The sequence below is a fragment of the Miniopterus natalensis genome, chromosome 19 (assembly GCF_054644295.1).
Source record: "Miniopterus natalensis isolate mMinNat1 chromosome 19, mMinNat1.hap1, whole genome shotgun sequence".
NCBI classification, from domain to species: domain Eukaryota; kingdom Metazoa; phylum Chordata; class Mammalia; order Chiroptera; family Miniopteridae; genus Miniopterus; species Miniopterus natalensis.
The window spans coordinates 22649318-22661776 of record NC_142099.1 but is presented as its reverse complement, the minus strand read 5'-3'; the positions used below and the strand labels follow the sequence as shown (position 1 = coordinate 22661776).

At 42.7% G+C, this 12459-nt stretch overlaps 1 protein-coding gene across 1 annotated transcript in view; it reads right to left on the bottom strand.

The window, feature by feature from the left end:
• Positions 1-12459, bottom strand: part of C19H1orf21 (chromosome 19 C1orf21 homolog) — a 169169-nt gene that overhangs the window by 73571 nt on the left and 83139 nt on the right. The window contains exon 3 of the mRNA XM_087828056.1: positions 2480-2574. Within this exon, the coding sequence (XP_087684182.1) occupies positions 2480-2574 (95 nt within the window). The remainder of the gene's footprint in view (positions 1-2479; positions 2575-12459) is intronic.

The window sequence follows — 12459 nt, the reverse complement described above, 5'->3', positions numbered from 1 at the left end:
TTTTATTTTTATCCTTTGTTTTATATGTTAAGGCCTAAGTCTTATCAGGTGCTTATCATGCACCAGGCATTGCACTCAAGGTCTTACAATGCACATCTCATGTAATCCCTCAAACAGCACCACCAGGAGGCACTGTCTTTTTCTCCACTTGATGGGTGGGAGGTTTAGAGCAGTAACTTGATTCCGCAATGAGGGATCAAGTGTCAGAGCTGAGATTTGAACTCAGGGAGTTTTTCCAGAGCCCACTGTCATCCTACCTTGGTTATTTTTGCTGTGCCCCTTATTTTCAACAGTTTGAATAAAAATTTTTTAAGAAAATACTCTGACCTACATCTTAAATAAAATCATTCTTTGAAACATAAAAATGTCTTGACTTCGATTATTTTAATGGAGGTAAAAATCAAGAATAGTTAAATCTATTTCATTCACCTTCCAATGTAAGCTTCAATTTTAGGAAGCTATTAGTTTTCTCAAGCAATCAGGTCAATACCTGATTATGCATCCCGAAGGACGGAGTAGGTGACAAAGATGACGTACTCCCAGATAGCTGAAAATCACTTAAAGTTGGAAAGCAGTCTAGAAGTCTCAGAATCAGAGATACTCATTTACTCTCCATTCTCTGTGGAAGTCTTGACACACTTGAGAACTGCTGTTAGAGCCCTGAACTCGATTGGCGGGCAGAGTAAAGGGGTGTGGGCTTGTCACAGATGATCCACAAGTAAGTGAGACCAGAATTTCTCTCTCCTTGAATCTCCATTCAGGCTGCAGAGAAAAAGCACTGGCAAAGATTCTGGCCACAGTGCTGGAAAAAGATACACTAGCACTAAGAGGAAAGGAAAAATGTTGACTTGGCCTAAATATGATAAGAGCACATTGAGGGAAAACTCACAAGCTGTGAGATAAAGGTCATTTCTTGCCTGAGGTGTCAGAAATGCAAGCATGGGAAGTAGGAATGGACACTAGTTAGATCCAAGAAACGGGCCACTGTCGGGCTGGTCACCAGTGTCTTTAGCCTCCAATGGAAGTATTATTATTAAAGATGAGATTCATAAATCAAGCCGAAATTACATCAAGCAAGGAGAAACTCTGATTTTCAGTAAAGTAGAAAAATGACTACTGATGCTTCAACTGCTTAGGTCTTCTATTTATCTATTCAGGGTAAAAAAAATTCCTGTAAAAAGTCTGATAATACTAACTTCCACTATTTAATCACAGCTCTTTTTTCTGTATTTAAGTGTCAATGTTAAAATATACCATAGGTATGATGACTCTCTGTGGCTCAGTGAAACCTTCAAATCCAAATTCCATTTTTAAAAATTTATCTTTATTGTTGAAAGTATTACAGATGTCCCCCCTTTTACCCCATGGACCCTGTCCACCCGGCTCCTATCCCCATTTTTGAAGGAAAATTTCTTTATAAAGTGTTTTCACTCCTTTAAAGTGACCTAAAATGGTCAGTGTTGATACTTCAGGATGTTGAGTTGTAGATCAGGTGTTCAGAACAGAGTAGAGAAAGTAGAATTAGCCCATTATGCTCAGTAGCGTATTGTGGACAGTAACAACTTTAGATACTCGTGAGCACTGGTTAATATTCTGCCAACTCCCTCTGCTTTCGCAGAAGTCATAAAAACAAAGCACATCCCGGAAAAAGGAGTTGAAGTCAAGTGAAAATATTTCATGACATTGTAAGCTTCTTAAAAGTACATTCACTTGAACATGAAAAAAGTAGCAAATAGTTAATCCCACAATAAAACATAAAAGCAATTTTGCTCTAGCACACTTGAATAAATGCATATACTTAACCATTTGTGACCTCTTTTAAGAAATCACCTACTATGACAATAATTAAATATTTTTATAGAGATGGAATAAGAAGTTGGAACATGTCTATTGATTCACATTAACGGAAAAGGTTCCTACCTTTCTGTTTCAGGTCATTACAGTTCTCACATTGACTCAAAACCCACAATGCCATTAACATTATGAATGTGAAATACTATTTCGATAGAGACCTACTGTCAAAGTACATTATTTTCAGACCTACTGTCAAAGTACATTATTTTCCCTTGAAAGGCAACTTCCCCAACACACTACACGTCCAGAATAATGAAAACAGCCATTCACCCTGACCTGAATAAGAGGTAAAGGAGCTGGGGAAAAAGTAAAGAATGGCCCTCTCCCCATAAACCTCAACCCTCCTTCATGCTTTTCCCTTTAAATCGAACCATTTTACAACACTAATAATTTTGCTATTGTTTCCCCTGGAGTGAACGTTCTCTATCAAGATTAAAGAAGGGCTTATTCAGGCACAAACAGGATACAGGAGTCACGGTTGGCTTCCAGGCAAGCTAAAAATAGTGGCAGCATTTTCAAGAAATCTTGTGCCCAGTGTGTGAGTTGCCATTTAAATGCGCAGTGCAGATTTTTATTACAACGGTGTCCCCAAAATGCATTGCTATATGAGAAATTCAATTCTTACCAAGTTTTCTTGGTTCCTGGCTGCTATTTTCTGTTCCTCTTCGGCCCCATTTTTCATGTATTTGACTTCTTCCACCGGTTTGATCCTATACTCATCTGAGTACCAAAAAAAGAAAAGACATTTTATAACTTTTTCACAAAGGTAGGAGAGAGTCAGCGAGAAAGGCCCAATAGTGTAATTTGTGAAGCACCTTTTCCCTGTGCCCTTTCTATGGGGCTCATCTGAAATCGTCTGGATTGAGCTTAACCAGCCTCTTTTTACCAGGAGGCGCTCTCCTCGGTCTACCCGGGAAAGCTCAGCACCTACAAAGACAGACAGTAACAGTAGCAGTGCCTGCTTCTTTTACAGAGAGCAAATGGTGGCAGAGGAAACAGGTTATTCCACCTCTAAAACTATCTGGGATCTGCACACAGTAGCACATAGCACATCATGGTCTAAGGAAGACGTTTCTTCTTATGAACTAATATTTTCTTTATGGGAATATGAGTTCCAAATACCAGTGGTGGCAATTTTCAGCAGTTCATTTACACTTAAGTTCTCTCTTTTGGAAAAACAAAGTACTATTTAAGACTAAAGAGTTCAATTGATCAACAAATAGATATAAATAAGTGGGAAATAAATGCTTCCTATTTGTCATCCCCATATTAAATGTGGAGCAGTCTGCAATGATTTCACATGCTCTACGCCCCCCCCCCACACTTTAATTTAATCTCCCTGTAAAGTCACATGCATGAAGAGCCGCAATATCTAATGGATCTACAGGTGGATACATCACTCAAGGCTGGAAAGCACAGTGGGTCATGGTGAGACCTAGACTTCACAACAGCCAAAGAGAGAGTACAAGAAATCTAAATATTGACAAACATCATGAGACAAACTCAGGAAAACTTGTAGCTAAGGCTCTTTTCAGGGTAGAGGTTCGGTGACGACGATGATGACATTTTCATCATCCTGTCAACAGGATATGACTTGGGCAAAACTAGGTAAAAAATATGTGTGACTTTGAGTCATCTTTAGTCCAATTTGTCGGGGGGAAAACATCACAGAACTTATGGAACTGGAAAATTTCAACAAACTGATAATTGCCTAGCATATGGCATGAAATAATGTTGATGACAGGCTATCTGAAAATATCAGTCACTAAAGGAGTTTGTATATCAGTTCAGGAAGTTGCAATACCTTTTCTTATTGCCTATGATTAATTTGATATAATGACAAATTTTTATATAATTTCTTGATTATTTATGTCATTTCCTTTATCATGTCAGGCTTCCTTATCCTATCCCTTAGTATACTACCCCCCAAAGACATTTGTTATAGTAACTTTTCTCCAAGTAAGTATGCTGTTCAAATGGTTCTCAAAGTTTTCATCCTTTTGAAAATAATACATGTGCATATATCTGAATAAAGAATCCATGTTAATGGCTAAGCCAATTGGGTTTTCCGCCTGACAATTCAAGGTAGTTACTGCTTCTGCTTCTTTCTAAAGAAGTTGGCGAGACTGATGAGGCTACAGTAATGAGCCTTTTAGAGATACCAAGTCCTAAGTGTGCTAACAAGTTAATCAGTGAATTCTGATCCACAATTACAACGCACAAGAATTTTGCATTCTGATTTGGTATTCAGAAGAGGAAAAAAGTGAAAGTCAATTAATAAAATCGGCACGGTATTATTTATTCAGAATTAGGAAGAGCAGTTGTTAATAATAAAATAAAAGGACACTGACAAATTATGTTTCCAATATAATTAAAGAGATAAAAATAAAGGGAAAAATAATAGTTAAGGTGGGCCTCCTTAACTTCAGTTTGGGACATTAATATTTATAAACCATGGTTCACTGGGATAATTACTAACATTCAACTGATCCAAACTGTGATCTTAATTACTTATGGTGAATCTCTAATTACTTAATTATAAATTATACACACACACACACACGCACAGTATATGTTTTAACACAATTCCAATGGATCGTATGATTTTTGTCTATAAGGCCCAAACACTCATATATGATAGATTGGAAAAAGCACGTTTTAGAACCGAAGCAACCTTCTGAAAGAACTTCCAAAAGATGGCCCTTCTGCTGGCTGCACAGCAAAAGGTATCTCTGCCAGGCCACAGCCCGCTGCTCTCCGAGCACCCTAGCAATATTCAGTCTTCACTCTTTTCATCCCTCCGGGGAACACAACCGAATTGAAAGAAGCAGACACACTTAATATTTTTCTAATATTTTTCTTCAGTGAAATGGAAAAGCTGCTGGCTACATCACTTTCAAAGCAGCATTATCCCAAATACAGAATTTCTTTTAACGTCAACACAGAATCATCACTAACGGAGAAAGGGGATAGGATTGAGCGTGTCATTAACAACCAGGGCTGGCTGGCCAATGCTGTGTCGGAGGAACATACTGTGATTGGATACGAAGAAAGGAAAAACAAACAGCCACGACCACAAAGCCAGGCCTGTCACCATTACTTACACACACTGCACAGAAGTCGTCCTGGTAGGAAACAAAAGAGCCTGCAAGGCCCTTAGATAAGCCAGTTTGTGCAAAGGGAATACGCGAAAATGGTCTGTCGAATTTCTCAAAGGAATGAAGATGTCCATCTGGAAATAGACAACTCATCACAAATGTGTCACACATTTCCATGGCGACGCAGCCATCAGGACGTGCGCTTGCCAACAGGCCTCTGTGCAGGCGAATGAGCACTTTGGGCTGTGACAGTGAAAACACCTCTATAGAAATCCAGTTTTCCTTTGTTTAAGGCACCAGGGGGACCGACGTGGGACCGCAGGCCCCCTTAATCAGATCCCACACTGGAGGCAATTAGCATGGCCACTGTCCCCAGCCCCAAGGTCCTAGCAGCAGAACACTGAGCCAACTTGATTAAGAGGAGGGGGAAGCGGGATTGCCTTCCTCCAGCTCCCGCACACCTGTTCACAGTTTTCCTTCTCTTCCTGTTGGACTTAGTCAAACCCACGTCAGGAACAGCAGGCCGACACCCCATTCCGAAGCCACTCCCCAGTCCTCCTTATGCAGGCAGTTGCAAGCTGGGCGAGCCCCAAAAGACCTGGGGAAAAGCAACGCCTTGGTGGCATTTCTAGCATTTCATTCCTCAGGTGACATCAGAGAGGGGCCAATTGTTTTTGTGGTGGCTCCATCACGTTGAAAACGCCATTTCCCACCAAATCTCGGCACCTCACTTTTGATGTAAAGTATATTCTATATATGTACGTTTTTAGAGCTGGGAGGGGATCCATTGGCTGGACTGGCTTTAGGTGAGTATGGAATTCCCGTCTTCTGGATCCTGGTCCTATCCCAGATCTCCCAGATAGATCTGTGACAAGGTTACTTCTGTAATCAACAGAACAGACTTGGAAAGGAGTCAACCAGGTGGAGATGAGTGCTGGATGAGTTTATAACACCAGAAGTATTAAAAAAGTTAGCAGTTGTCCTAAGTGTACATATTAGATGGGGAAGAAAGAAGAAAGCAGAAGACCCCAATATATGCTGCTCTCTGAGGTAAGAATAAATCTTACAGTTGTTTTTTAAAAATTACATGTCATTCCACTTACTTATGCATTCATTGATTGCTTCTTACATGTGCCCCGACCCGGGACTGAATCCACCACCTTAGTTGCTCTACCCAGCTGAGCCACCCGGCCAGGGCTACAGTTGTTTCCTAAACTGGTGAAATTTGCACCTACTTTCATACCTTCTCACCCAGCCTTCTTTTGATCAGTGATACATCTATAATGATAAATCCCATCTTTTCCAGGACTATTCCAATTTCAAAAGTTCTGTGTTCATATCCTCAGCTCAAAATAGTCCAGCATCTATCTGGGCATCTTAATGAAATGCCATGGACGGCCTCTTCGTCCAGAATCTGCATGAAGGTCCTCTGGTGGACTAATTATTATTCTATGCCCAGGAAAATATGAGAGCTTGGGAAAGGTGGTAAGAGAAGTATTTACAAAAACAAACAAACCAACAAAAACAAACAAACTATTCTGCTTTATAGCCTAAACTTATTCCCCTGGGGCTTTTCCACTGAACATTCTGTCTTCGGAGATAACTAAATTTGAGTCCCCAAATCCTGGTATAACTTCAAACTCTTGCCTAGGATCTTTATTTCCTTACGTGGTAGGACTTTTCCACAGATGAGCATTTACAGTGGCTAAGAGCTTACCTCTGGAGCTAGAATACCCAGCGCTATGGCCTTGGGCAAGTGATTTAAGCTTTCTATGGTTGGTTTCTTCATCTGTAAAATGGATATATTTACGGTACCTGATCTCACACACAGTCACATGAACTATAACATGAAAACATGCCTAGTCAATAGTAAATGCTCAATAAATGTTAGCTGTTGCTGGTTCTGCAGGGAACGCTATTCTTAATGCATAAAATATAATGTAAATATCAATAATTACTTTAACCAAAAATAGTGACTTCACTGTGTAAACAAATGAGGAAAGAAGAAGTGAGAAGAGGGTTTATCGTTCATAATAAACCTTTAGTATTTTTGACTGTATGCCTACATTACTTTTGTGAAAATAGAAAACAATTTTGAAATAATAAAAAATAACATTTATGTTTGGAAAAAGAAAAGTGATCGTTATATAAGTGAGACCAGGGATACCTTCACACTATTCTGTATATCTTCACACTATTATTGCCACTGGCTCACAGCCTACCTTGAGGGCACAAGAGTGAACAGGTGAAGTTCCGATTTAGAACAGGCAAAATGATTGTTTCAGAGTGTTCAGGGTGGAGGCTGCTCTAAAGAAAGTAAGTCTTGAAGGAAAACCCTTTTCTGGAAGGACAAGAAGGCAGAGCTCTGCACTACAAAGCAAAGATGGACAGATGAGGCGACTGCCTTAGGAGAAAGGGGCCTTCACTTGGGAGCACTCCACCCACCTCACCAGCTATGCACGCTTCCATTCGTTTATTCATTCAACAAACATTCATGCAACATCTGCTGGGTACTAAGCCCTGAACTGAACGTGGGGCTCAGTCTTTTTTGTCTCAGGGGTCTGTGTTTTTCCCTGCTGGGTTCTCCAAAACAGAAAAAAAGATCTCTAATTTAAAAAACTACCAATACCATTCTTTGCATTTTTGCACGCAAGTACAATGGGGGTAGAACTGCCCATTTCAAGTCCACCTTTGGTCTGTGGGTGTCCTCAATGTGAAGTTCTTGGCTAAGCTACATTTAGGCTTTGATCTAAAATTTATATTATTCCCCTATCTGGAATTTCCTTCCCATCTCTCAGTTGACTCAAAGACTCTTCTAGCCCAAATTTCACTTCCTTTATGAAATCTTTTCTGATCTCTTTTGTCTCCCAATTTCTAAAGTTCTTGCTTTTCACTTCCAAAACTTGCCAAAAACTCCCAGTTATTTCCTTCATGTACGAGGTGATTTAGACTAATTGTAAACTGTTCCAAGCTTATGATAGAACTGAATCTTTCAGGAAGTTTCTTATGTTTTTGGACCTTGATACGGAACAGTTGGGCCATTCTTGAGTTCAAAGATGGCTGAGCCACAGAAAGTAGGTTCATGGGTTAGCTGAAGACTCAGATTAAGTGGCATTACAAAGTTTTTAAAACTAGTTAGAGTTCCTTTAACCATATGCTTGACTCTGGTGAAGGCGTTGCATAAACTGCAAGTTCCCAAGTAAATATAAAACTAATTACAATAATATTTCTATGCCTGGGAATACCAGAGACAATACATGACACAAGTATAAAACAGATTCTGTAGCTTGGTTCAAAATTTAGCCTCTTAATCACAGAAAATCACTCTGACTTTGTAAGCCCATTTGCGTTGTACTTCAAAAAGTAACATCTTCAGTCCTGGTCAGTGTGGCTCAGTTGGTTAGAATGTCGCCCCATGCACCGAAGGGTCATGGGTTCGAGTCCCAGTCAGGACACAGATCCAGGTTGCAGGTTCCATCCCCCATTGGGGTGCATGTGGGAGGCAATAGATAGATGTTTCCCTCTCACATCGTTGTTTCTCTCTCTTTATCTCTCTCCCTTCCTCTTTCTAGAATCAATGAAAAACATTTCCTTGGGTGAGAATTTAAAAAAATAAACAACATCTTCATCTTCAGTGGGGGAAGTGGTTATAAGGCTGCGATGTTGCTTTGCACCACAGCTCCTCCCCTTAATTAACTGTCTCTGGCTCTCCCCCAACCCCCAGGGCCTACAGATTCAGGAGCCTTTGTTGATAAGAGATGCTGGGATAGCACAGAGGGCCAATGCCTTCGTGTCCCGCTAATGACTCTCAACCATTTCCAACTGGGAGTTTGGAAAGCCCACGGTCTGCTTGGGAATTCACTTACTGGTGTTTTCTAACAGTGAGAGCACTTGAAAATGAAAAGCCAAAGCAACAAAAACCGAACCAACCAATGAACCCCAATATGTGAAAGGTTTGCGCTTCAAAGTGCATTTCTGCACAGAAAATACATTAGAAGATATGGTTTCATTTCCAGGTTACTCCATGGAAACCCATTTAACTGAATGTAGCTGAACCATCCATTAAGAGCACCGATGAACTTGGTCCTGGGTCCCGGGAGGAGCCGGCCCTGTGGTCCAGCGAGGCAGTGAAGGAGACAGGAAACTTTTCCTTCTCTTTCTTCCATGTAAGGCCTGAACTAGGCCAATATTCTAAACAGGTGAAGTCTGTGTTTGATGTCAAAGAACCTCCTCTTCTAAACCCATTTATATCTCCGTGTGAGCCTTTCTCCAAACCTCCAATGCATTCTGCGCTTTCCTAGCCCCAGCACACCTCCCACCCTCCCACCGCCTCACCACCCAACACTGCAGCATTCCACTAAGGCATGTCTCAAGCCGTTTCCCAGACTTACACCTTCTCACCCTTTCTTGTGCGCCCAATCAAAAGATGATTCGTATTAAACTGGGAATCTCTTAATTGGCGCACTCCTAAGCAACGCAACACAAAGGGGAAAAAGACAGGCCAGATGTGTGCTAGCTGGCAGTGGAACGAGGGAGCCACAGCTACTTTATAGGGCAGGAAAGTCACTGCCGGGCAAGCCAGTCTCACCCAGCCTTTACCTTTTGCGGGGGCTTCTGAGCTTCCTACATCTGTAGGTTGCTGCTGTTGAACAAATTTGGAAAGTTTCAGCTACTATTCCTCCCTCCCTTCCTCTCACAGCTTGTACACAGCAGAACTGTCTGACTTCAGAGCTCACATCGCATCCTGAACTATTATTATATCCTTGTGCGAGGGTTTTGAACTTGATCACTTCTCCTGTCCTGTCTAGTATCTGCTGGATTGCACAGAATTTTGTGGCAGAGGCATTAAAGTACATAGAATGGCGAAGGTTTTGACAGCTTCCTTGTATCTAACCCTGGTTCACTGCTACACTCTCCTCATCTGGAAGGGATTGATTGGTTCATCAGAGTCTAGGCACCTACTATGTGCTGGGCTCTGTGACAAGCAATGCAGGGACACAGAGGGGAGGTGATGAGGAGGCGGGAAACAGTGCCCGAGGAGCCCCAGCTGCCTGAGGCGAAGGCTCGTGCTCTGAGAACCCCCTGCTGCCTGGAGCTCCCCGCTCAGCGTGCGCACAGCCCGCCCGCGTTCCACTCGGCCGCACACGCGCAGGCCACCGGGGCTGCCTCTAAATCTGGAACAAGCTTATGCACGAAGCAGAGGCTCAGTGGCAGGACCTCGTCCACCATTAGCAGTCCTCTGAGTCAGGCAGTCCCTTAATGATCATCACTCTGTCCTCACTTGGAGCAAGCCGCTTCGTTCTTTCCAATGCAACAATTACCAAACACTTTGCAGAGTCATGAGCTGCCCGTCGTACACGGCATGAACATTTCTAAGACAAGGTTTTGGCGCATTTGATATCAAATGCTCTCAGTTCCTTTCAGAGTTTGTCTGAAATCAAAACAAATTTCAAAATAAGATGGTTTAATACGTTAAGTTCTTCTAATGGTGTAAAAATATAAGTTGTTCCAAAATAGGCAGGAACATGATGGTTTTAGACTTTCTATTTGTGGAGAGTAGACATGGAGGTGTCTGGCCCTTGGGTTTCTACTATGGGAGGTATGGAGATGATATGTATTTGTCTATATCTCCCTTTATGATATCTCATAATCTAAAAATCTTATGTTACTGTCGCCAAGACGGCAATTCTCAGAGGCCCAGTGTATCTTCATTTACTGGTGCAACCTGATGCTTGTTTACACTGAGCAGTGGGAATAACAGGGCTTGTGCTGGTGCTGGCTCCCTTTCATCTTGCCTCTGGCATAAAGCTCATTTCAGCACACCCTCAGGAACAAAGGTGTGACCCTTTCCAAACAACATGTAATGAATCGAAGGGTGAAACGGTACTTAGTTTTTAAACTGATGTTTCTAAACTGACCAGTGATGCTGAATACTTTTTCCACGTGTCGATCATTCATTTGTCCTTCCTTCCGGTTTAAGCATCTTTTCGTATCCTTGGCCCCTTGTTTCTTACTGGAGTTGTAGCATTTATTGACTGCTGTGTCAATAGGACATAGTGACTGTGAACGACAGCAATTTATGAAGACACTTCTGGTCCAAGAGGTCTGGGAAAAACACTCCTTGGTTTTAGTTCAAACGTGAGAGTGGAAAGAGCTACCTGCTTTCTGTCCTTAAGCCAAGTTCCGCACTATCCTCTACTGTCCTTCCTGTGTTTCTCCCCTTCTTTCCTTTAGCAATATTTATTGAGCACCTACTGTGTGCGAGGGAATGTAGTACTCAGTCCTGGGGTGGAGGTAAGAAAATAAGCAAGTATGTGGGGAAGGTAGAGTGTTTATAGCTATGAGAGGTGCATGTGGTAAGAAAAGCAAGGAGGGACCCCCTGAGCAAAGCTGGGGAGAGTCTTGGAGGAGGTGACATATCCCACTGGAATTCTGAGGAACACTAGTCTGTGTGGGAAGGGCAGGTTCAGGAAAGGGCACAGTGAGTTCAAAGGCCAGGGAGAGCATTGCAAGCAGAGGCCCCTGCAAGTTGCTGAGTATGACTGACGTGGGGAATTCCAGGGGGCACAGAGAGGTGTGAAGAGACGAGGCCAGTCCAGGAAGGCCTGGTATGCAAGTCCCCCTAGAGGCAGCCTCTATTCTGAGGGGATATGAAACCGCCCCCCCCCCAGTGTCTCGGCACTGGAGCCACTTATTATGGGCAAAGTGTCTGTCCTCTGGAGAGACCCCAACCACCTTACTTAATCCAAGGCTTTCTGCATCTCTCTGAAAGAAGGTGGATGTACATCTTGAGACAGACCAGGTGTTTGAGGAAGGTGAGGGAGAACACATGAATAAGACAGGGAAAGGGCCAGAGAGAGAAGACACAGAGAAGTTTAAGAGGGTGCCGTCTTTATCCTGAAATCAGCTGGTGGGGACAGAGCTGGAGATACCACATCTGGCAGACCTAGTTCCTGCCTCCCCCAACAGGTGTGCCTTCCACTGGGGACGGGATGTGAGGCGCAGAAGCACTCAGATCAGAGAGTGGCTGAAATGGGGATATGGTCTGTCCTGGGGCAAAAGAAGTGCCACTGAACCTGATCCCAGCTTCTCTCCCTCCATGGGACAGCCGTGAGTCATAATGGATGGAGTTCTGGCGTTAAAGGGCTTTCTCTCCTGGACGTGGCTTCGTGACTTCACAGCTATGTGCCCTGGAGGCAGGGGACAGAGCTCTGAGTGACTGGGTGCGTTGAGATGCCTGGGCAAGGCTGCTATGGTCTCTTAGCATTCTAGGGTCTTGCATACATGTTGGGAGAGGACAGGATGAGAGGTGCCCTCAGCTGCCAGGACGAGAGGGTAATGGAGCTTCTCTCACTGCAGCACCTTAAATAATTAAGACTGAACCCTGCAGGCCCCATTCTTGAATCACTTGATCATTTCAGAGGCCAGGCAACAGCCTTCCTTCATTCAGTTGGGGTTCATTATTCAGCGACCAGGGGACTATTATCCAGTCATTAAGGGCCCCCAA